At 34.4% G+C, this 26,311-nt stretch overlaps 2 protein-coding genes across 4 annotated transcripts; one reads left to right on the top strand and one right to left on the bottom strand.

Moving 5' to 3' along the window:
* The first annotated feature begins 1,240 nt into the window (after positions 1-1,240).
* Positions 1,241-16,132, top strand: LOC143459140 (protein kinase C delta type-like). 2 transcript variants are annotated; one of them, XM_076956133.1, is made up of 17 exons: positions 1,241-1,540; positions 1,901-1,995; positions 2,240-2,350; positions 4,149-4,209; positions 5,821-6,006; positions 8,202-8,281; positions 10,996-11,125; positions 11,815-11,930; positions 12,216-12,333; positions 12,471-12,688; positions 12,845-13,018; positions 13,196-13,337; positions 13,517-13,668; positions 13,871-14,059; positions 14,187-14,315; positions 14,512-14,577; positions 14,679-16,132. In XM_076956133.1, the coding sequence occupies exons 1-17, from the start codon at positions 1,420-1,422 to the stop codon at positions 14,778-14,780; spliced, it is 2,190 nt and encodes a 729-aa protein (XP_076812248.1). In that variant the 5' UTR covers positions 1,241-1,419; the 3' UTR covers positions 14,781-16,132. The 2 variants fall into 2 exon arrangements, with proteins under 2 accessions (XP_076812248.1, XP_076812247.1); XM_076956132.1 differs by lacking the exon at positions 8,202-8,281 and adding an exon at positions 8,885-8,970 and having other exon boundaries at positions 1,243-1,540.
* A 778-nt stretch (positions 16,133-16,910) lies between these two features.
* Positions 16,911-25,960, bottom strand: LOC143460472 (centrosomal protein of 41 kDa-like). Of its 2 annotated transcripts, XM_076957967.1 has the most exons (11): positions 25,767-25,960; positions 23,900-23,966; positions 23,546-23,593; positions 20,673-20,734; positions 19,445-19,502; positions 19,119-19,242; positions 18,820-18,980; positions 18,611-18,678; positions 18,360-18,474; positions 18,048-18,266; positions 16,911-17,821 (listed from the first exon to the last, which is right to left on the bottom strand). In XM_076957967.1, exons 1-11 carry the CDS (start codon positions 25,803-25,805, stop codon positions 17,724-17,726), a joined length of 1,059 nt encoding a protein of 352 aa, XP_076814082.1. In that variant the 5' UTR covers positions 25,806-25,960; the 3' UTR covers positions 16,911-17,723. The 2 variants fall into 2 exon arrangements, with proteins under 2 accessions (XP_076814082.1, XP_076814083.1); XM_076957968.1 differs by lacking the exons at positions 23,546-23,593; positions 23,900-23,966; positions 25,767-25,960 and adding an exon at positions 21,094-23,494.
* Positions 25,961-26,311: the final 351 nt, after the last annotated feature.

A 26,311-nucleotide genomic window follows, 5' to 3' on the forward strand; every position in this document is an offset into this window, starting at 1 on the left:
CTTCTGTAAGAAAAAACATGTTCACTATTGAGTTCAATTAAGCACTAAACTTGCTCTATTGATTTCCAGAAACCGGGTTTAAATCTACAAAACAGCTTGCGTCGCAGAACTTGGAGCAGATTGCTTGAACCCAGAACTGTCAACTTTGGCAGTTACTGAGCTAACCGTTGTGCTTATTCTGACGGACATACACATTTTACTTGTTTTTTGTTTGTTTTTTACATTGAATTGCCTGAGCTTGGAACTGTTCATCAGGACCACTTAATAGTGAACAGAAGCAAGCGTCGTTAATGCCTTGCCCTGGAGGTCCCAAGGGCCAGGACAGGACAGATAGCAGCGCCCTTGGGCATCAAACACAGGCCGCATTATTGCGAGCCCATGCTTTAACCGCTCGTCTACCGAATTGACTGCAATTTGCTTATTTGTTGGTTTCTTGCATTGGAATTGCTCCAATGCGAAACTTACATATTCTTTTGATAAACTTTTAAGTTTAATAGTAAATCATAATCAGCTTTTTAAGATTAAAGAGAATAACAGACATTGTTCGCCAGACACTGTTCGCTAGATTAACTCAGGTTCCGTATCAGGATCGGGAAGTATGACATCATAACATTTTGTGTGTTCCCCTTATATATTCAGGCCTTTCAGTTCCGCAGGACTTTTCATTCGGTTCCTGATGTGAAATTGATAAAGTGAAGGAGACATATGATTATGACTTCATGTAGCCTGCCCTATAGGCCAAGTCTAACTCTAAGTTGTATTAGTATGAAAAAAGTGATGAATATCACAATAATATATACAGTACAACAGATAGCCTAGCTTATAGAAAGTAGCCTAAAAAACTGAAGAACTATAAGTATTTAGAATTTCTGAGTTTGGACCAGAAAGCTACGCGTACTAGCAATAGGCCTAATCTATAACGGACGTTCGGAAGTAACAAACTTCACTAATCTTATTCTTTATAAGTGATAAAGTAGGTTAGCCTAAATCGAAAATATGTTTTCTTGTTTTTTTACGAATTGACTATTTCACGGTAAGTATTTCACGCAGCCGCAACCTGTTGTTAAAGATATAGCCTAGACAGTTATGTTTGGAAAATGAGAATGCATAAAGTTGATTTTAGCTATTTAAAGTTTTATTGGAGTTAGATTTATATTGGAAGGTAGATTTACGTTAGGTTTAGTTTATTATGTTATAACATTTAAGTTAAGTCAACTAAAAACTCTGAAAAATAGCTTTGAATGAACGATTTTTTTCTGGGAAAATAGTGGCAAGCTGAAGTAGAAACTTGATCTGATGTCATCAATTTATTCTGCGTTGTCATTGTTATTAAATATCTGCCGATTATTTAAAAAAGGATAAGCCATATTTAAGTCTTGTTGAAGATGTTGATGTAGTGATATCATTAGCCAAATCAAGATGGCACCATTTCTGCGAGTAAAAATTGTCAAGTATGAATTAGGTATTGAAAATGTTGTCAATGGTGATGGCAATGACCTTTATGTCGCAGTCAATATTAAAGAATGTGTAATGGAAGATGGTAAGTATACACTAGTAATGCTAAAATGTTATTATTAACACAACTGTGTATAATATTTATCGGCACAATTATATTATAAATTTATTATTAATGCACAGTTTACGATATCTTATACATATATATATATATATATATACCATAACCTTGATCTTTTGGTGCGTTTTGTAACCAAAAGAAATTCAAATCTGCTGATTTCCAGGTTTATAAACAGCATAAAATATGATTAATTCTCTTATATGTTTTATACTTTATTTTCACAATACATGCCTTTATATAGTATAAACCTCTATATTTATAGGAATATTTATCTCTTAAGAATTTTTAATTTTAAGTGGTAATTAATACCGGGGAATTTTGCAGGAATACGTGGCACACTTGTGCAAAAAAAGAAAACAATTTATCCCGAGTGGAATGGTTGTTTTGATTCCCACTTGAAAGACGGAAGAGTGGCCCAAGTAAAAACAAGTTGATGCATATATCGTAGTTAAAGTGTACAGTATAATATGGCATAATCTTACATTTTTATAAGTATTATTTTGTGCCGTAATAATGTTGTCCTGTGCTATAATATAAGCTGCTTTCTGGTACATTGGTTATTGCAGCTGAAAATTTTGCCCAATTGCTCTTTTTGAATAGCTGAATCCAAATTGAAAATTCAAAAGTTTCTGTTTTTGATAACCAATAGTTTGCTTTTTGCAGCTGGCTGTTAAAAGAAATGAAAACACGGTCAGTGAGTGTAACATTGGTTTACAATTGTTAGCAGACAAATGTCGAAATCAAACCATTGGCGGTACTGGAACCGATGTGTGGGTAAGACAATAGATATTTTCATTTTTACTATGTTAACAGATAAAGGGCATTTTAGCTATGTCCAACCAAACCATTGGCCACCTGTGACTCAGTTGAAGGTTCCAACTGTTTTGTATATGTTACAGTAAAATGACAACTGGTCTATGGGAATTAACAAAAACATTATGATTTTATCCTAGAAGAATGTGGCCTACTGACCTTCTTTGTCCAAAAATTTTTTGTTTGCAAGTACATTGTGCTTAACACTAGAAGGACGGCAATTTTCGTATACCTAGAAGGACGGAGTGCGTCAATTGACGCAAAAGGTCAAAACGGCGCAAATCTAAAGTTTTTTGTTGAGAAAACTGTGCTGTTGCTCCGAAAAAACTACTTCTATCGCATGTCCGCTTAGTGCATTTTAATTAACAAAAGCAATCGCATTGAAAATACAAGCCGTCGTGTCTAAACACTTCTGTTTCACGTAACTCCTTTTTCTTCTTGCACTCTTCCGGGACTTCTCTCCTGTTCTGGTGCATTGTTCCTACGAGGCTGCACTTCTTTTCCTCAAGTCGCAACGCCAGGTCAAGTGAGGTGAAAAAATTATCGCAAGTGACGTTGTAACCTCCTTGAAAAAGCGGAGCCATGAGTTTCAGTACAACGTCGGTGGGCACACTCACGTGGGGGCTCCTTGCGTCATCTTTTCCAACGTAAGGAAAACCGTTGAATAAATATTTGTTTTCAACGTCAACTGCCAGCCAGAACTTTAGACCAAACTTGTCTGGTTTATTGGCCATATATTGGATGAACTTGCAGCGCAATAGTATAGTTGTTCATCCGCAATAGTTGCTCATCCACAGTTATCTTCCACTGTGGAATGAATGCTTTTTGGCAGTTTGATATAAAACTGTTCCAAAGTTGTGAAGCGTGTGCAAATTTATCATGCAATAGAATCCTACGCCTTTCCGTCTTCAGATCGAAGTGAAGGAATCGTATGAGCTCCAGAAACCTGTCTCTTGCCATGGTTTGGGACAACATCGGACATCCCCACGACCTCCCCCACAAACACTTCACAGGGAAGTTGCGCCCTCCTATCATGCCACGAGCAACCACCAAGCCGGAGAATTGATCTAATTTATCTAACTAAGAAACTCTTACTACACTTACGCTTCGATAAACTTCAAAAATTCCGATATTAGGCTGCGCTTGTGACAAAACTACTCTGTTTTGCGAAAAAGTCGACTTGCATAGTTTGTCGACACGTTTGTCACACCTCTGTGCTGGCAGCTGTGACCTAATTCGATAAACCTGTAATTTATTATTTATCAGCAGAAAGAAAACAATGCTCTCTATTGCGAGAACTGGTTTTTGTACTGTGAAGTAACAATGCGTCAATTGACGCACCCCGTCCTTCTAGGTAGTGACCACGTTAATTATCGCTACCGGTAAAATAAAAACTTCATCTTCATGGGTTAGTTACCTAACACTAATGTAGGAAAAGTCAGGAAATATCACGTTTGTGCGATGCAAGACTTAAAAGTTATAGATGCACTTAGGTTGAAAATGCGTCAATTGATGCGACCCGTCCTTCTAGTGTTAGTGGTTAAATGTTGGTAAACTTGTCCATGCATAATAAGTCATTTAGTGTACGGCTCTCATTAACATGTCAACATCATTTTTTGCCTCGTAAGACGTTTTGATTGAACATAGCTCATGGCTGATGTAGTGAATTTACAAAAATGTCATCATAATCGAGCCATTCTTCTTTAGCACAATGTGCAAATGCAGGCATTATGATGTGATCTTTGCCATATTTTTTTAGCTTGATTTAATACCACAAGGAAAACTTCTGTTACAAGTGAAGTTGTTCGTCGAACAGCAAGGTAAGTAAATTGTTGGCCTTCCACCTGTTTGGTATCCTAGTTGCATATCTTGCTGTTACTATTTTATATAGAAACTATGATATTATAATTAGGTATGAGTTGGAGTGTTTGTCGACGGACCATTGACAAAGTTTAGGTATTTTGTCTAAGTATTTGTCACACGTTTTCAAGTATGCACTCATACATGCCAAATATGAAATAAGACCATCACCATTACTACAGTGATGCTTGTGTGCAATTAAGCATGCTTTCATTCATTAAATGTTAACAAAATCACATATCATACATTTTGTTTTGTGTATGTGTGCTCATATGTACAGTATGTTGAAAATATACATATATACATATTTATATAGGTGTATATATATACATATATATATATATCATAAAAATACCAGCTGTTTAAACTAATGATATGTGGAACATGCAAACAAACGTCATAACGTGTAGGTAACAACAACAGTAATCACGTCATCATGAACAGGAAAACACTTCAAGCTTCTATGCTCTATGCTACTACTCGCAAGTTTTGTTCCCTGAATCATATATATGTGACATAATTGCATTTACGTGTAGCCTACGTTGGAGTCACCTCGATTAGTTTCACATTTATGCATTATTTTTATACTCACACTCACAAGTCACATAGGTGTTTTATTCTTATAGTAATATCTGTGTATATATAACTACACGCAATGTTCTGATCAGTGTGTCATAGAATGGTAGATATTTATAAAACCAACTAATTTTAATTTGGAGCTTGGATTATTTCCAATATCCGTTAAATTCATTTATATAATTAGTGCTCACTGCTTTAACAAAATGTTAGAAATGGCAAGTCTGGCAGCAATTACATAATGTGTAAGAACATAAGTGCAAAATAAATATATATTATATATAGTGTTTATGGTATATTTATAAACACTATATGAAAATCATAAATTTCCATTTGTTTATTTTCTAAACATTATGCTAATTTGCATTTTGTCTCTCAGTCTTTGGTTGCACATAGTTCTTTTGTGCTAATTATATATATAGTATACACATATATATATGTCGTTTGTGTTTATATATAGTCTACTGTAGGTTGTGCTTCAATGGTTATTTAAAGTAATTGTTCACTATTCAATGATGCCGATAACTCCAGTGTCAAATATGTTTGGCTACACTTTTAATTTTCAATAGCTTTGGCTTGAGAATTTAAATTTAGATTTTTAAAATTTTTCAGGCACGAACAAACCAATACAGCCTAAGAAAATTTGATTGTATTAATTGTATGCCATTGTGAATGATGTCAATCCTTAAGATAGGAAACTTTAAATTTAAACTGTAGGACACTTTAAATTTTCCATCTACAGAAATTTCCTTCATTGTATCGTTTCATTAATAGTGCTGTGAAAATACCTTAGCAATTTTTCTGACATGTAACAATGCCAGTGGGTTTTAACAAATGTGTATCAACCACAACAATACGATCACTCTCTAGTCGACCTAGTGTCTGAAAAATTATTTCGTACATAACTTGACTAAAATTCACGAGTTCAGAATTAATGATAAAACAGATATTTTGGTGTTGATTCCTTTGTTAGCAAATCATTTTTTGTCACTAAGATCTAAAAGCCCAAGATGAACTTCCAAACCGAGGAATTGCTGCCCGGCGCGGTGCAATCAAGAAAGCAAAGGTTCATCTTGTCAAAGGCCATGAGCTTACAGCGAGGTTTTTCAAGCAACCAACATTTTGTTCTGTTTGCAAAGACTTTTTATGGGGTTTGAACAAGCAAGGTTACCAGTGCAAAGGTACGAATTGTTATTGTTATTATTTGCTTGTGAGTGAGTTTGTCTTGTGTATGTTGCTTTTACTATCATGGGTATTGTCATTGCTGCTTTATGGAAATATATGGCAATATGGTTTTTCATTTCGTAGTAAGGCTTCTATAATTTGTTGAACACCATGCTGTTTTGCTATGGATGTTATTTGGATAGTGTAACTCTGTTAGAATGTTCTTACGCACGATATGTGCATCATAATGTATGATGTTGAGTTATGGTAATGTTAATGTAATGTATACAACAAATGTATAAAATCTATAGATATGAATATATGTATAGAATTATGTAAACTTCTGTTGAATAATTAATTAGTTCAATTTGCCGATACAGCTGTACCCTATGTAAGAAAGATTTCATATTGTTGTTAATAGAATTACTCCTTTTGTTTAATGTGTGGTGGTAATGACTTTTGTTTGTATCTAGGGATGGCCAAAGTGTGATCTTAATAGTTTCTAGATTAGAGATAGCAAATCTAGAATTTCAAAACTAAACGTTTCATATCCAGTGAATTGCAACATTTTCAACAAAATGCAATTTAATTTTACTAAAATAATCCCAAGTTTTAAATGACCCAGCGCTCAGCAGCAGATGTTTTTAGATTTTGTTGTTTGAAAACCCCAAAAGTACTGCACAGTGTACACCTATAGCCTACTTACGCAAGCCCAAAAAAGCAGTTATTTCTACCGAGCAAAGTTATTACTAGGGCAACCAGTTTTTTGACCTAAAAATTTTAAATTTTGACCTTAAAATTTGCAAATTTTGACCTCATTTTGACCTAAAAAGTTTACATTTTGACCTTATTTTGACCTAAAAAGTTTACATTTTGACCTTATTTTGACCTAAAACGTTTAAATTTTTACCTTATTTTGAAAAACGCTATACTGATAGTCTCTACACTGTCTACAGCAACTTTCTAATCTAAAGCTGCATTTAAAAATGACAAAATGCTTTTCTAGTGTTGACTTTTTTTTCGTTTCTGCGTATTAAGATTGACAACTTGCAGTTTCAAATGCAATGCTGTCACATCGTGACGTCACCAAACGCGCTGAAAAGCCTTCCCTCTCTTTGTGTCTTTGGTTCTAAGTAAAATTTGCGGGACTGGAATTGTTTGCGGTACAAGAAAAGAGAAAAACGGAAGAATAATATTACAAAATGGTTACAAAATTACAAGTTTAATAGATTTTGACCTAAAAAAAAGACCTAACGAAACAATTTGACCGTATTTTGACCTAACGTAACATTTTGACTTTATCTGACTTAATAACTTCTATACCACACGTCGTAGAAAGCTGAAATTTGTTTTGTGCTTGTTTCATAGCATTCTGAGCAGGTAAAAAAAAATTGACCATATTGACTTTTGGTTGCCCTAGTTATTACATACTGTAGTACATTGAATGAATGAACTCAAGTTTGACAATTTTTTCAAGAAATTTAGCTACAGTCGGTATAATTAAAATGTATTATTGTAGATGTTATGCGTAATCGTTTAAAAACTGTAAATGTCCTGAATACTCAACATATATCTTTCTATAGTTATTGTTTTCACAAAATCATGACATATAATATTTTCTGGCACATCATCCTTTTTCCCTCTTTGCTTCTGGGCAAAGTGTGCACTTGACATATGTGGCATAAATGGTTGTTACGGGTGAAAAGGTTATGACAATACCCCAGTAACGATAACAAAACTTGGAGTTAGCCAAAAACTTTCTTGACATCATTGTCATCTTGATCATCATTTTTTACGAAAGTCAGTAAATTTATAAGTAATATTGTATTCGGGTTCGCCATTGTTGGTATTCGTGTTCGCCCGTATCTTCCATAAAGGCGATATTCGGCGAATCTATTCGGGTTTGGGTTCGTATCGGCCCATCCCTAGTTCATACATGTACATGCGTATATCGTTCGTTCATGAAAGAGAAAAACGTAATTGAGCTTATACGTACCAGAGGATTTTCGAATCCCAGGATTTGTTAAACTACCCAGTTTGGATTCGAATACCTTTGTGTTCGAAATTGTGCTTTGACCATCCCAATCTGTATCCTAGGAAATGTATTTCTTGCAAAAAGGATCAATTTATTTAAGTATAAATATAAGCACTTTGATTAAGGTTACACTATAATCTGGTTTATAGATCTTACTTAACAATCCATTTATTGCAGTCTGCAGCGCGACAATCCACAAGCGTTGTAAGGAACATGTGCTGGGTGTATGTGTGGGCAGTGACAATGACATTAATCTTGTAAATATTTCTACCATGTTCTTTGTTCGGATTTGTTTGCACTTTGTGATATTTTTGAGTTTTTGAAATTAGTAGCATTGAACTGATGCTTTACTGATTTCAACACAATGTGTGTGGGTGATATTAAGCTTTTTCTTTTAATGCAGTTTGTATTTGATTTTGGTATTCACTAACCCGGATCTGAATGCCTGTGATATGATCATGTGAATATATGTTAGCCTTCCGCTGTGTGATTGATTAACCCTTCAAAATATCTCGTTTTCCAGCTTTGAATTGTTCTATAAATAGCCTTATATTTCACTTTTTCAAAGCCATAAAATAAAACAAATATAAAAACAATGTCATACATAATATAAATGCATAATGTTATGTCCCGTTGGTGCCTGTTGAATGTGTTCCCACTCCTCCCTATCTATATACTTTTGTTTTGTGGCGCTAGGACCAGAATTGTTTGAGATCTTAGTTTTAAATACACAAGGCCATCATCACTGCTGGACATATGCTGTTGTGCTGTTAAATTATGTTATAGTAATAGAACTATTATGGTAACCTTGTGTTTTGGTTGAAGTATTTGCTGTTGCATGTTTGGTGTTTTCATTTCAGAATGTGGGATTGCCCTACATAAGAAATGCATGACATTTGTTCTCAATACTTGCAGTAAATCAGCCCACAGAACAAGCACAACAACGGTAAAGACCATGTTGAATTTTTAAGGTTTTTAATATTATCGAAGTTTATAATTGTACTTACCAAAATCATATGTTTTCTCATTTATGTTGAATATTGCGCAGCAGAAATGTAAGACAATTACAATTTGACAAAGTTAACCCACAATGCTGCACTTTTTATCTGGCAGAAGATCGATACATTAGTGTTGATTATTAATTAAACAGCTCTGTAATTTTGTAATTTTGGCCGCTGTTTTTTTACATTTCCAGTCGGTTATTGGTGTGCTGGTTGATATATTCACTGCTTATTATATCCAACATCAATTAGTTCCAGGGAAGATCCATTTATTTTAATCGCAGTTTTTCTGGTATAAAATATAATAAAGATGCTACGTGTCAGAAATATTACAATTATATAAGCTGTTGATTATTAATTTTTGGCAAAGAAGGCTCTTTTTTACAAGATGAACTTTAGATATATATGATCATAAATTTAAAGTTAGAGGAACGAAAGAAGGTACTTGTGAATGAAACATTTTTACATTTTTGAGAGATATTGTTTGTGCATTACGTGGAGTTTTACTGCAGTGTGTTAGTTAAAGTTCGTTCTCTTTCTGTTTTCATCAAACACCATGTGCACAAAACACCAAACATTATGTCATGAGCTTGATCACAAAAAATAATATGTACACCAAATTTGACATAATTTATCATATATAGGCAACAAACATACATACACGAATTACATTATATTAACGGTTTGTTCTCTGTTGATATAGTTTAGTTTTCCCAGTACACTTATTGTGCTTGAGTATGTATTTATTTATTGTGCTAGATCTTTCAACAAATGGTAGCTATTGTGAAATTTTCTGTTATGAAAAAAGGTTGTTGTGGTCCAACCTTAACAAAAAAATAATTGTTAGATAAAAATGCATTGACACTGCTAACACCAAATTTCACCACCATATGCTTCCTTTAGCTTTAATGGCAAGCGTCTAGCACATGACAGCATGTAAATAAATGATTCATTACCATATATGATGCAAAAACGTATCTGCTACATATGCAAGAAGTACTCCGCTTTTTTTTAGCTCATGTCACATTGCGCTGATTAATTCAGGGTTTTCTCACACATAAGAATGGAAATAAGGGTTTTTGTGTGAAACAACTTGTCATGTACCATACTAATCACACCTTATATTATGCCGGTATGCTATGAACCCCTACACTCCAATGATATCCGACTAAGGTTTATCCCATGTTTATAGTTAATCTGTTTACTGAATATTTTCTTATGGGGATGGGTAAAGCAAAAAGACAAACACATCTCCTGGGGAGCAGAGTTTATCAAATTACAAGCTAAAATCCCCTCTCTTTGTCACTTCATGTTTGTCAGCATGGTTTGACTTACACCAAAGGTAAAGAGAGATCAATACACAATGAAGTTCCAAGAACTGACTTGAAACATTCACTTGATTGTTTGACATACCAAGTAAATTTCATAAAATACAACTAAGCTTTTCGAAAATTTAGAAATTTTACAGTAGATATATATTTACATTTCTAAGTATAATGACATATTGCTATTCAATCCGACTTTCACTTTCCCCCAGTTAAAAATAGGTTTACTGCTATATCCAAACATGTCACTATCAATAAATGTATAAATAGCTCTCAACGTTTACTTTTCATCACTCTGGTAAATTCCTACAGTCCTTGGACTACAATAACCTGTTTTAAATAATATAGCTGTTGGCACAGAATTAATACAATTTGTCTTTTACATGCCTGTAATCTTGATTTATGTTTCATTTTATATGAAGTAATGTGTTTTTTATTAATTTGTTTTTTTGGTGTGATTTGTTGGTAGACATAATTTTTATAGATTTTCTTGATTGTTGATTTCATCTTAAGAAAAAAATAATTTTGCTAATTACGATAAGCTGGTAGCCTTGATGATTAAAATCAGTTATGCTAACTGATGTACAGCCAACACAGTGTCATCTGAGATAATGGTACTAATATTATGGTACCATTTATCTACAGTACCTAAAGGAGCGGTTCAAGATCAACATGCCACATCGATTCAAAGTTTACAATTATAAGAAGTTTACATTTTGTGATCACTGTGGCTCAATGTTGTACGGCCTCTTGAGACAGGGCCTTCGTTGCGAGGGTAAGTGCACTCGTACACTTGTGTTAATTTGTTTCCAGTGCATGTTAGATTCTAAAATTCTTTTCAAAACACTGTGCCACTTACACTCTGCCGTTCGAATCCATCAAAAAACAGTTTCACTTTGTGAATAAAACCTGGAACAATGTTGATCAGGACAGTGAACTTATAAGCTAAAGACTTCCATTTTTCTTTTCCGTTCAGCGGTTTCTTTTGGATCGATTAGTTGGCATTATTATTAGAACAAGTGAGCACAAATATTTGCATTACAAAGTCAATATTGATGCTTGCTATCTTTGCGTAGTGCTTTTTTTTAACAACAAGGGGCATTGTTGCTTTTTCATATTTGAATGAAATTCCTAACATCTCACACAGCTATACTAAAAAATAGAATGTAACATTTTGTAAATATCAAGTGCATTTAAGGTCTTTGGTCAATCATTTGTTTTTCAATCTCTTTTTGGCTTAGTTTAAGCTTACAAATTTGTTTTAATTGTTATGATAGACAAATATTTGACACAAGAGTATTCACAACACCTTTGTATGTTTGATTGTATCAAACAACTCATAGCTGCTGCTTCATGTCTATTTTTGTATCTATAAAAGACACCTTTTTCTGCATTAAATGTAGCATTTTGAAACAATATAATACTGCATTTCATTCAGCAGTTTTGCTTAATTTTATTTCACAGAGTGCGGAACAAACGCACATCACAAATGCTATAAAAAAATGGCCCATACTTGTGGTGTGAACCAGGCATTGCTTGCTGCTGCCCTGGAGAAGCTTGACAAACTCCCTTCAGTTGAGGTGACCTATCTTTATTCTGGTTTTTGTTTTTCAGTTTTATTCAATACAGTAGAAAGCCTCATTTGGAAGGTGCAAACATAACAATAATATGTGTAACGGGCAAGTTTTTGCATTGCCTGTTTACAGGAAATGACTTTTACTTGTCGTTTGTATCAGATTGCAACATACTGTCCAATATTTCTGTATATTCTTTTTCGTTGATTTAAATACATTATTATTGTTTTCTAACTACGAGTTTGTGAAGTTATTATAAGTCTTATTGATTGCTTAACTTACTACCTTCAGGATAAATCAGAACCTCATCTTCCTCATGCTCAAGAGTCAGCTGTATATGAAGATGTTCCACGCCTGCACGCTCCTCCTAAACCAAGGCCCGTCTCCACCCCTGGTCCCGGCCCAACAGGTGTAATTTTATTCACTTTGGTTTGCAGTTTTATTTTCATCATGAATTTGTTGTCAAAATAAATTTCCATAGCTTGAGTAAGATTTGAAAAAAAGGCAGGTAAGGCCACATCGTCTTTTAAACTTAATTTTTTTTAGATCTGTCGTATGAAACATTGTGGTCGATGAACAGTGGTGAACCAGTAAGTCAGGCATCCAAAGAAGCTCCTCCTGCTCTCGTCACTTCCTCATCATCCAGACCTCCTCCCCAACCTCCAAAACCTAAGCCTCGAATGACAAAAAAAGTTTTTGAAGCTAACTTTAAAAATGATAATTTTCGTTTTCTTAAAGTTCTTGGAAAAGGAAGTTTTGGAAAGGTCAGTCTTAGTGCTTTTTGGGCCCTTTCCCTACAAAAAAATGTTTGTTCAACTTCCGGTACTTGTAAAATGAATTGCCAATAGTGTAACTGTGTGCTACAGAATTACAAACTGTACCCAGGAATTTGATGAGTTTTTTTTTACCTTTTAACTTAGGTCATGTTGGCTGAGTTGAAAGGTCACAACAAGTTTTATGCAATTAAAGCTCTCAAGAAAGAAGTTGTTGTTGAAGATGATGACATTGAATGCACGATGGTAGAGAGAAGGGTACTTGCACTTTCCTGTGAGCACCCCTATCTTACTCACTTGTTTTGCACTTACCAGACTAAGGTGAGAATTACTGTACGTTTGTACGTTAAGGCTATCTCTTTGTCAAAGATGTTTCTTAATGACTCACCGTTAACTTCCTGCTGCATCGTCACTGGGATAAACCAGGGATGTTGTTGTTTTAATGAGAGAACTAATAAGCAAAATATTAGCCACTTTAGAAACTTCATTTTTTTACAGGAGCATTTGTTTTTTGTCATGGAGTATCTCAATGGTGGTGACTTGATGTTCCATATTCAAGCAAGCGGCAGATTCACTGAACAACGAGCAAGGTTTTATGCCGCCGAAATCACCTTAGGATTAGAGTACTTACATGGCAAGGGTAAGCTGAAGTGTAGATCCAGATTACGTTCATTTTTCTGTAACACGCCACCTGTAATGTAACCAAGGTTCACCGGGTAACAAACCAGCTTTAATATATGCATTGAAGTCATGCTTGTAATTGTAATAATCAGAATGTAATCAGCCCTACATAAATTGTACAAAAATTCGTTTTTAAAGGCATCGTGTACAGAGATCTAAAATTAGACAACGTTTTGCTCGATTCGGATGGCCATACTAAGATTGCAGATTTTGGGATGTGCAGGGAACATACATCGGAACAGAACAAAGCCTCGACATTCTGTGGCACACCAGACTACATCGCACCAGAAGTGAGCTTGCACTTTCACACAGCTTACACTTTCTACTTTGTGACTAAATGTTGATTTTGAAATTTTAAATTCTATACATTGTTATTACACTATATTAATTTAATATAGTCAACCCTTTTTAAGTTAAAACTTAAGAAAACTAAGATAATTAGATTTTATTCTTGGAACCGTAAAGTAATTGATAAAGCAATGTATAAACTAGATTTTGAAAGGCCAAAAGTACAGCTTTGGAGTGGATTGGTGGTCTAGTGGTGTACTCCTCTATGAAATGCTTCTCGGACAGTCTCCTTTTCATGGGGAGGAAGAAGAAGATCTTTTCCATGCGATTCAGCATAAGCAGCCCATTTATCCTCGCTGGATGCCAAGAGATGCAATTGACTGCGTGCAAAAGGTAAATTTAGTCTCGAGTCAGTCACACTTGACACTTCATGCCTGAAATTTACATGTTGTTGGAAACAACGTATTACCTATCCTGCACATCACTGTTAATTTTTTATTTTTCTTCTGATTTTTTGCAGCTCTTAGAGAAGGACTTCAGCAAGAGGCTGGGTGTCATTAGTGATGTAAAGAAACACAAGTTCTTCAATTCTATTGACTTTGCGTTGCTTGCAAAGCGGCAGATGGAACCTCCCTTTAAACCGAAAGTCGTATGTCTTCACTATTTATCCTATCATGAATTAATAGCACTGTAATATAATATCTTCTGTGGGGTTGATTTGCAACAGTGAGTGGTGTGCAAATTAAGAATATGTTTGGAGACTAATTCTCTCTCATGTTTAAAAATTGTCGGTGCTTACTCACAGTAACTGTTGCGAATGTTATTCCCAATTTCTGCCTCAACAGAGATCAGCGAGTGATTACAGCAATTTCGATAAAGAATTCCTGTCTGCACGTCCAAGGCTTACTCAGGTAAAAACGAAATTTTCGTAATATATATTTCAGTAATAATCCAAAGTACCGCGTTTTCGTGTCTGCAAGTTAACATCGCTTTTTTTAACTTCACATATCAGGCGGACAAGGATGTGATCGCGAGCATCGACCAGAATCTTTTTCGTGAATTTAGCTTTGTGAACCCAGAGAGTAGAAAATTACTCACGACAAAAGCTACGTGAGAACAGATGAAAGCGTGATTTTGTGCTTCGTTGGATGCCCACCGGCGCGTGACTCAAAAGCAGTTTGGTTTTCTGTTCCGTCGCGAAATTGTATTGTAGCCGAAATTTTAGAACATTCCTACCAAGTGTATTTTACTGCCAAACTTGACGTTTTTAAAACATTGACCAATCTGTAAATTGAATGCATGGTAATACATAAGGTAAAGGAATACGTTTATGAGAAAAACAATTAAATCTTTGAAGAGTACCAACGTTACATGGTTGTTCCAAACGTGCTGTAAATGGTGTTCCAGTTTGTTTTACTTCTGTGTACGTGGTTAAAACGAATCCACGAGCTGATGGAGATTATAACCAGAAGTGTGTAGATTCCGCGTTTCAGTCGGTCACATAATATTGTGCTCGTTGTTTAAGTGTTTGTAAAGTTGATATTATATCGTAAGCTTTGATTTTTTTACTAATAACATATTAATTGTTTTCGTGTTTAATGTTTGAAATATCACTGATTTATTGAAATAAGCCAAGCGTAATTAATGTTGACCCGGTATAAGCAATAAGATGCACTTCCGTTTTGGTACGCGTGTCCTATGCAAGTCAAAACTCTAGTCGTGACTTAGCACTTAGCAGCGCTAAAAACGAGCACTTAATCATTTTATTTTGATTTACTGACCAAGCAATGCCTTATCCATGTATATACGCATTGATTTTTTTCATTACGGTATGAGAGATAATTCCAGTTATAAGAAAGTTCGGGTACTTCTTACCACCGTTCTTCATCGTACATTTATCCTGTATCTTCATTGTACGTGTGAAATCGATTTTAGAAGAGAGCTTTGTTCATATTTTTTTAACGCTGAAACGCCTTTATTGGTGTTTTCGATTTTGGTTGTTCTTTAAATAGATGAATTTCCACTAAACGATGCTTTATAAGAAGCAACACTCTTTGCCTCATTGAAATTTTGTTGTTTTACGCCCTGTTCTTCATGTTTGTTATAGTTAATGTGTTGGAAATCTATTAGCATTCTTATTAGTAGGCACGCGCAAGGTAGAATGTTAGATGTCTTTATGTAAGTTATACCAAATTAATTGCTGCCAATATGGAAGTAACTCGTTCAAACATTTTCCACTTCCATTTGAAATATCTTGGCAAACTCTCATGATTCGAGATATTTAAAATTTCATTTTTACAATTATTCTAAGATTATGTTTTACACATCTCTTCCTGTAACGCTTCTGTGTTTCAGTGCGGATTATATCTTTGTTAACTTGATGACCAACGGTAATTTGTTTTCTATTTAATATTAATATTTGGACTTTTTTCACACAATTTTAAATATAGTCATTTTTAATATGTATGATTTGTGTCATTGTTTCAGAAAGTGATATTTTATAACAAATCTAGTCGTTCTGTCATAAATCATGTGCTATTATTATTGAAGTCGACAACGTTTTTAACAGGTATATTGTTTTAAGCCTGCTAGAGTGATCGTGTTAAGCTGAGGTGCGTGCAGAACAAACTGAGGTATATGTACGTGGAAGATAAGATACGGGCCCAGCTGACTGAGATAGCCTAGTGACCTAGTCCTTTTGCGATATGGTCACTTAAATTGGTTTTACATCGTGATGTCGAAATAACCGCTAGCTGCTCATTATTTGGAAATTTCCCATTGATTTTGGCAATAGTTACTTAACTATGAAGTTTTACTGGGAAGTTTCTTATCCGGTACAAATACTGACAACTTTTTTTTGGGTTTGTTGACTTGTCTTAGCACTTGCCCATTAATTTTGTTGGAAACCAGGGTTAGATGTACCAATTTTCATGTTTCGGCGAATTAAAGTCAAGGTACTAAACTTTTTGATGGTTCTCCTAAAAGTAGGACTATCCTGCCTTTCCAAGGGCTTTGTTTTATCATTTTTCTGGCTTTTTTGATATAATTTACTGGGATTAAAAAAAGCTTTCTCCAGTTTGAAAACCTACTCCATTGTTGTCCCGGTTGTCATACATTGTGGGGGAAACAGTCACAGAGGCATCGTTATAACCAAGGGCGCCCACAGTGTGAAAAAGTTTTAGCCAAGGCAATTGCTGTCCAGTGTGGACACTTGATAACGCTGTGTAGAAAACAGTCATCGCAATACTTGATAAAATAGTTTATTTCACAAACTTTGCAGAAAATGAGAGCAATGACATTTGCATGTTAAATATTTCAAAATGAACGATGAATTACCAAAAAACATAACAATAAATTGAATATCAATGTTGTACATGTCATGAATGTTAATCAAGAAATATCCAAAACTCCTGGCGAAACGCATTATGTTCCAAAGGTTTAAAAAATACGTTAACCTTAGTACCAGATGTTTTCGCTACTTGCACAGTGACATACGTAAAAGCAGACATAATGCTTACCCTTTGCAACATATTTTGGCAATATCGATGCAACATCATGTTGTGGCTTGAAGAAATATTGGAAATAGTACTTGAAAGATTTCCATTATTGTCAGATTGACCTAAGACCACAGTAAGTACGAGTAAACACTTTCTCATTGGTTATTGGTTCATAGAAAACTTGACAAAACTTATAGGCACAAACGGAACTGGAAGAAAATCGACAAAAGTAGAAAGTCCAATGGTAGAAAAGCATAAACGAGATCGCTTTAGTTCGTTCAAGTCTTGCTTGCACAAGTTTGTGCTACATACCGTTCATTCGTAATGGGGCTCACATTCTGTGCAGTAAAAATAAAACAACAATACTATCAAAAAGTCACACAAACCTACCATTTCAACATATTCTATACTCATCTGATAAGAAAATACAATAATAGAAATCTACAAAAGCAAACGGCGACACTGCATCTGAGATGTTAGAAAGCTCTGATAAAATCATCTATGCTCCAGAGAAACTTGTCCAAAGCGTTTATTTTCTCAAAAATTCACAAAACGAAGATTCATCTCCATGCCCGCCTTGAACTGATGCCTGTTGCAACCGAACTCGCTTTACTCGTATTTGTATGACGGGACGTGTTGGTTAACCTGCTCAGTCGACCTACAGAGATAAAATAAAACTCATTATTTGCTACGTATCACTCTGGATTTTACCCATTGCTATAGCTCCTTGTTCTAGATGGCATGCACGTACGGTTAAAAGTGAAGGTCTATTGAATTTGCTAATTCATTTGTCACAGTAATTTTTACCAGAAAATTCCGCTACTAATTATAACTATAATCAAAACCGTGTTAAGTGTGACGTGTACTGACTCTTCTGATCTTACTTCCGGTATCTTGAGGAACGAGGCTTTCATCGAGGTAATGGTTGATTTTGTCCAAATCTTCCGAAGAGAACCTCAGTTTCCGAGGATCGGCCGGCAAACCTAGAGAAGCACTCTGCTGGTAGTCACGAGGCTTACGTGTTGAGGCTGCAATGCAGCAATTGACAGGGTATGTCCCTGTGACGATACCATCGGGAAACTTCTGACCCAATACTTTCAAACCTGTCATCAACACAATTAATTTATTTGGGGGTTATGAGAACATAGAAAGCGTGTAGAGAACATGTAGGTATTCAAAGGCAGCGCTGTATGTACCTCCAGAAAGAATAAAGATGTTGTCAAATCCACGTTCCACCATTGTTGTAGCTGCAACCGTTGCCAATCTTTCATCTTCATCGTATAATATAATAATTCGGCCAACTACATTTTTCTGATAAAAGTTCAGTTAAGGATAGCACAAACCTAACATTGGTCCGTTTAATATTATGTCAAGTCGTTTAAGAGTAGTATTTGGCCAGCAATAAAAATATGCACTTAAATAAATACTTTGCAATAACTTAGGATACATATTCAAGAATTTCTTTAGTGAAGTTGTTCATTGTTCTTGACAGCATCGCAATGGGAAAGTTTTTGGCTACAAATAAATGTTAATAAATTTACTAACAATCTTTTGACAAATTACAGTATATGGTGTTCATTGACAAAATAAGTTGACGAAGCTTTGTACATTTTGCAAACATAGACATAATATAATAGATTTCATGATTCATTTTACCTCCAACTATGTGACAAGCTTCAAATTCATACTGATCTCGAACATCAAGAAGAATATAAGGACAATCCGGATATGGTTTCTCTAGGAATGGAGTCTCAGGACGAAAATCTCTTGGTTTATTTTTGTCAATCACGTCGACTTCACCCATGCCCCGAATGACACTGAAAGTGATTATAACGTTACCATTACATCGTTAATGAAGGAAATGTTTGAATGTTTGTGTGACTATTTGTTTTAACTATCAACCAGCAGACAAATTGAAGAATAAGTTGAATAGAAAGTGAAGGTGAGATCACTACCTCTGAAGAGATGATCGAGGAGAAGATAACTCCATGTCATCATGCAAACCATTCCTGGTGTCGGGAATTGAGCCCCTATCATCTCCGTTAAGTGAAGCAGTTGTGGCTTGAGACCGAGCTGATGCTAGAATATGTAATAACATTTAGAAAGGAAAGCTTTACTTTAAAATTTTCTGGTATTTATGATGGATCCAGCTGCTCAGCACAATTAATGTTATTATGTTTTCAAAGATTCTTCAATTGCAAAAAGCTGGGTTTTACTTGGTACTAACACTATCAGTGATAGCATTGAAATAACACAAAGCCACCTAAGCCTCACAAAATACCTAAGTCTGATATGGAAGCATCCTCTTCTTGCATTGAAACATTTGCAACTTGAAGAATCTACATGAAAAAACAGAAATTTGGCAATTTAAAACATTTACATTGTACATTTAATGTAAGAAATGTAATAATGTAATTGTACAATGTACATTTAAACCTAGCCATATACAGCTACTGTTCTATTGTCAAATTCTATAAAGTTTGGGGAAGTTTAAATGTGGAATCAATATAAAGCTTAATAAATAAAACAACATGTGCTCTGATAAGTTCAAATAATGTATGGCCTCTATTATGCTAAACATAGCTTAAATTTAAAGGATCATTAGCAGTACCAACCAATCACATTGCCATTTGTACTTACATGTGCTTGATGGATTAAGCACTGCTACAAGTGGTAAAACAAATTGAACAGCGTGCTGTGCTACTTGAGGCTACCGCCTATATTTGTTTAGCCCTGATTCAAACAACAACTTGAAACCAGTCTAGGGCTATTAAACTCCATGATTTACAAAGCATGGTAAAAGAAAGGTAACTTCATATACCACACCAGAGAAGGACGAAATATTATTTATAATAAAGGGTGAACAAATAGACCAGAACCAGAAAACTTTCCAATATATTTTACAGCAAATTAAACTAGATGAGTAATTGTGTGATATCTACATTAATAATTGCAAATTAAACTAGAATTCATACTAATCAGAAACTTCTACGAGTGACTTATCAATCCCATATATAATAACAGTGGGAAAGGATAATAATCAAACAATCATGATGTTTACAATCATAACACAGTTACTTAAATACAATCACATCCTTGTGCTGTATTTAAGGTTACTTAAATCCTTAGATTTCATTCATCTGATCTACACAAGCCATTATATGACATTTTCAAACATGGACAATAGCAGTTCACAAGACAAAGGGTTTTTCAAAATGAAAGTTGAATATGGCATAGAGTGGCCTTGAGCAGCTTGCGGAACTCAAGAGCCACCCTTTCTTTGAAAGCAGTCATGGTTTACAGTCTTACAGCTTTCCAAGTCTCCATAAAAGCAAAAATTTTAATACAAAAAATTAAGTTGTTTTCATTACGGGTTAACTTTCTTACTTTGCCAAACATAGGAATTTTCTTGTAAGGCCTCTGTTACACAACTTCAAATGTTTCTTTATCAACTATAAGTTTTGTAATTGTTTTATACTGGTATATTATGAAATATGAAAAATGCATACCAGTTGAGCTAGTGTGGTAGATTTTAACCTCCGAAACAGTTCATCTTTCTTGAATCTGTAATCTGAAAACAAACAAGAGAAATTGTTTTCCTGGTGTAACAAGTCATGTGGAATAATTATTTCTGGCAGTTACCTAATGTTAAGATATTGATCTATTTTCAAACAACCAATTGTGCTGTTGTTAATTAAATATAAATCGTAAAATGCATACAATAAGAACAGCAACGGAACATCTAGATTTTAGATAACAATGTAATAAAAATCAATATTTTAATTTTAAAAAATAAATAAAAACATCTCCTAAAATATGAATTAAGTGGGAATACTCAAATTTGAAAATTATAGCCAACAAAACAGGACTGAAAGAAAGGCAGGTGGTTGAAGATAATGTCAAGTAAATATTATGGTTAAAAAAACTCACCAAAGTGCTCAGACCAATTTACCCTAAATATAGCTTTTGTCTTAATTAAATGCTTTTCTTTTGCCATCTAAATTACTGTCATATAAATATTTATCCACTTTTCGGCATATAGTTGAAGTATTCAAGGCTTCTTTTATGGACTTTATTTATGAAAAATTCCTGAAAAACTTTTCTGCACAAATGACATAATCTGTTGAACATAATATAAAACATTGTTGTCAGAGAAAATGCAAGTTATTAAACCGATTTAGGCCTTTATACTAAGTATAAAGCCCAAAGCTCGATGATCCTACATATTTTGCTAGTCCAATACAGTGTGTGTATGACACCACTGTAACACAACTAGACTACAGAACAGTAAACTACTTTTGAAAAAACTTTTATCAGTCATACACTGCTTGGTCCGTGAATTGAAAGTTATCATAACCTCACAATGAGCACTTCTACCTATCTCTCATCAGACATCGTTATTCACTTATAATCCAGCTTCTCAATGTAACAACAATAACCTTTTAAATTGACCATGTTCACAACCGCAACTGTGCTTAAAACAACAATGAATGCCAACTATATAATGTAAATTTATAGGGCAAATAGCTTTACATTTCGTTTATTGAAAGAAAATAGCTTATATCTGATTTGGAGATTTAACTTACATTATGTGGTTATATCAAAAGATTCAGCAAACTTGATTGACAATCTCGCATCAGATATTTTCTCAGGAAAAATTCCAAATATGATAAGTCAAGATATATACGAAAAAGCAATTTTAGAATACATCATATTATAGATTCACATGTCTTTAATCTGTCAAACTGTCAGTAATTAACAGTTCTTCTAAATAATTCAGAAGAATCATTGTCAGGTTTCAGCTTCAACAACCTTAATTTATAATTTGTGTCTCTACCTTGACCCAGTGTCAGATTTTAGTGGGCGTCTCGGTGCGGTGGCAACCAAATTTGAATTGGGCATCCAACATTGAGCTGAATGGATGCCAAATGGACACACATTGTTTTTTAACGTTTGGCCTTCACTGCACAATGACACTGCCAATGTAACTTATATCACGATAATGCCATTCTTTAAGGAGTGATATGTGACAGACTATGCTATGCACACAGCATGAACAGATTGTATTAAGAGATGTATTTGCAAGAAATAACTCTGGCACTTGTGACCAGACCATTGGGGAGAAAAAGAGCAGAGCTTTTATGAAATCTTAGATCTAAAAAAACTGCATGGTTGATTGTGTCTGTTGGCGAATTAAGCTTAGTTTGCCAGAGTTGGGCATCCAACATTTTCGTGGGGCACCCATTGCGCCAGGATTTCCAAGGGCATCCAGTAAAAACAGTTAAGGGTATTCAGTGCTTGACGACATGGGCATGCTAACAGTGAAAAAGTATTAATAACCTAGTTGAAAAAATGATTTGTTAGTAACTAAACCAAAAATTTTAAAAATCAGGTAAAATTTTAATGAAAAGTTTTTCACAAGTCACAATGCACGAGAAGTGGTATAAGTGGCCACCTAAAGCACTGCCTACTTAACAATACAAGATCAAACATGGTACCATAACCTTTAAAGCCAGTTTAGTTTGTGCAAACCGAAAGTTTAACTGGTCATTATGATATAAGTTACATATAACATACCTACATATGTAAATTAAAATGCTTATGTAGCAAAAACTCATTAACTCAAAACTAAAGATATTCATTAAAATGGCTATTTCACCGGAAAACATTGCGCATTCAAAGCTAGTTTTCACAGTTTATGTTAATATAACTTAAATGTTATAACATACCAACCTATACTTAACCTAAATCTACCTTCTAATATGAATCTAACTTTAATTATACCCTAAATAACTAAAATCCACTTTTTGCATTTCCATTTTCCTAACCTAACGGCCTATCTTTAATAACGGACTGTTTGACCTACTTATGGTGAATAGTAGTTACTCTCCATTAAAATACTACCATTAAGATATTACCATCCTATTCGAAAAATTGAAAGCAGTTATCAGTGAAAATGGAACCAGACATTGTGTTGTGGTTTGCAGTATGAAAAAAACAATTAAATATCAAAACCTATCCATATTCACACCAGTATAACTTTGGAGACTTTGTTATAACATAATGAGTTATTGTTCTGCTAAGTTCAAGATACCGGTAGTTAGTGGTGTTTGCACCCTGGTGTAGACCAAGGTACGAGTTAACCAAATTTTCCTGCTGAGCTTTACGTAAAGAATATCATCAGTTGTTTATTTGAATTCAACAGAAATTTTGCTGAGACCACTTAAATTACCAATACTTTAACTTATCTAAGATTTTAGACTAAAAAGGGGAGAGTTAACAGGCAAACAAAATGTCACAAATGTTAGATTCAATTTATTTAAACTTTGCCAACATTACTACAAAAATTATATGTAGTGATAATAAAAAGGAGTACAATTACTTGTTTGCATATCTTCTATTCTCTTTTGATACCGAGTCATGCTTGAACCTAAAATAATACCAAGAAATTTCTTTTATTGCAGATACATAGATACATAAAGTGTATCTGTAATATTGTAATATTTGTAACATTTTCACCTTGAACTATATTCCACGATTAAAGCCAAAAAAAATTATATATGCTGTATTTGAGTTTAAATTAGTATAAACATCATAAATCAAAATCTTACATTAGAACCTACAACATATAACAAACTTTTAAGTCAAAATTTTAATTTCAATAGAAATTTTATGTGGCCATATGCAGCTAAAATAACTGAAAAATAAACTGATACAATCTAGTACTTAGGCAAACCTGTGTCAACACGTGGTCTTATGTCGTTGTATCTTGTTGTTCTTGCTGGTATTTTTCTTTGTAAAATCTACGAAGAAATTAGTTCAAATGACTAAATATATATATACATAGATGAATGTTGTGTAACATGTCCAGTTATTTGTTTTACTCACAGTAATATAAACTTATTATCTACTAATTATTTATATATCTCATCTAATCTTCTATGGTAATGATATTGAAATGATTTCAGATTTATGGTTATGGGTGTTGTGACCAATATGAATTGCATATATCATAATATTTAAGATCTTTGTAGGAGAGCATTTCTATTAAGCACTCACAAAAAAGTAATGTGTAGAAAATTTTCATGTGCGTTTCATAAATTTCTGTTTAAAGAATATACATTTAATATTTATTAATTAATCAATCAAAGTTTAGTGGAGCTTGATGTTAAAGGTTATTGTAATAGATTTGTTGGAAATAGTGCTGCAAAATTGTCAATATGCACTTTGCACAGTGCTATGATTACAGTACCGGAGTACTCTGTACTGTTACTATTGATATCCAACAGTGCAATATTACGATAATGCACATAGCAAGTATGGTTAACATCTCATGCATTAACGCACAGGCATTTCTGAGCCTAATTCTGAGAAGACGTTTTTCAAGAGATTGCTAGGCGTAGATGTATTCATAGGGTACAGCCTTTATACAGCATCAATTGTTTTTAACATCTCAACAGTTTTCTGAATGAATAATAATAATAACGTGAGATGAAAATAAATCCTACTCAAATTAAAAAAGCAGTGCCTATACTGCCTACTTTACTGCCAAAGTGTGACACCTGCACGAGGGAAGCTCATTAACGTGCACGCCGGAATTTTTTATCATCATGCCGGTTTATAACAAAGAAACAAGGCCAGTTGGCACATTTGAATGCTAAGTTATAATAAATAAAACTTCATTGCATGGTGTCATGCCAAACTTTGTTTCTTCGCACGCTGAATTTCATGTGAAAAGCTGCCGTACATTCCACTGGTTGCTGCATACCAGACTTGGATATAAAAAAAACACACAAGTTTCTTACTAGGTATCTAAACGAACATATACATACAACTAGTTTGTGGTTAGGCTACCATGTACCTTTTTATCTTTAACTTTTAGTGGACAGAGGCCGATGAAATAGTCACTTTGAATTAAAAGTGGCCAAATTGGGGGCCAAACTGCAGAGTATGGAAGTTTTCGCCAAGACCTCGGGTGTACAGAAGTAAAATTCCGGTGTGCAAGGAAGCAGCTGACATGCAACTCGTGGCCCAAGGGTGCCCAGCGTTTGTGATAAGCAAGGTGCGGCCACTTATGATAGAATTTGGGGCAGAAATTAGTGTTTCTCATTGATTTTTTTATAGAGACAGCACTTTTCAATACTACTTTTACAGCACAAAACAAAGCAAAAGTTAGTGTCTTCCTTTTTTGGAGACACCGATTTGTCTTGGTGAGTAATGCCGTTTTGCTAAAAAATATCGGGTGTGCTCTTGCCATACTATGCACTCTGGATTGGAGAGATGATTTTTTTCCTTTTTACCATTTACCAGTTTGGCTATTAAGTATTACCAGAACTTTATTTTATTCAGCCATAGGCTCATAGCCAACTGTAGTACTGTGCCATGCCGAGTAAAGCACATCGGCCTTTTACACAATTTAAGAAAAAATCGGGTCTAGTACAGAAGTGCACAGCCACAAGATGCCCAAGTATAGGCCTATACATACACCACTTGTACATAAGTTAGTCTAAATTACAGTTTATACCGTGCAGGTCTAAACATCGGAAACGCCTATCGGTCAATGGTCTGTACTCTATAGGCTTATAGTCTCTTAAAACTCTTACCTTTGAATCTCCAATCATTCCACGATTGTGATGAGACATCTCGTATTTTTGCTTCCACAAAGCGGTGTAACTGAATTTCCAAATAAATCTGTTTTATGCCAGCAAAGAATTCGTAAAAATTTGTTCGTCGAAAAGGTTTCTAAGCGTAGCCTATCGCAAAGAACAACAGCACACAATTTAAGTTTGCCGGTGTTTGAAACGTTGTTAAGAAACAAACGACTCTCACTTTTTCTTGGCTCTACCACTTGCGGCGTAAGTGCATATGGATTGTTCATTTTGTTGGGTTTTTCTTTCGAGTTACTGTATTCCAATTCAAACAAGAAGTAAAATAAATTTCACCGCTCTTTGAAACAACGCTCCAGTTTAGGAAAAATCTTTTGAAAAACTTTCTGATCTTCTGAGAGTGCATGAAGAAGATAAAGAAAAATATTGCTTTATGTTGTAGTTTGAGACCTAGACTTGTAGGCTAATAGCCTACTGCAAGCTGCGCTCGATTACGAGGTATTGTGCTGTTGCATATTGCTTCTGGGTTGCTTTTGGGGGAA

This window comes from Clavelina lepadiformis, chromosome 5 (assembly GCF_947623445.1).
Source record: "Clavelina lepadiformis chromosome 5, kaClaLepa1.1, whole genome shotgun sequence".
NCBI classification, from domain to species: domain Eukaryota; kingdom Metazoa; phylum Chordata; class Ascidiacea; order Aplousobranchia; family Clavelinidae; genus Clavelina; species Clavelina lepadiformis.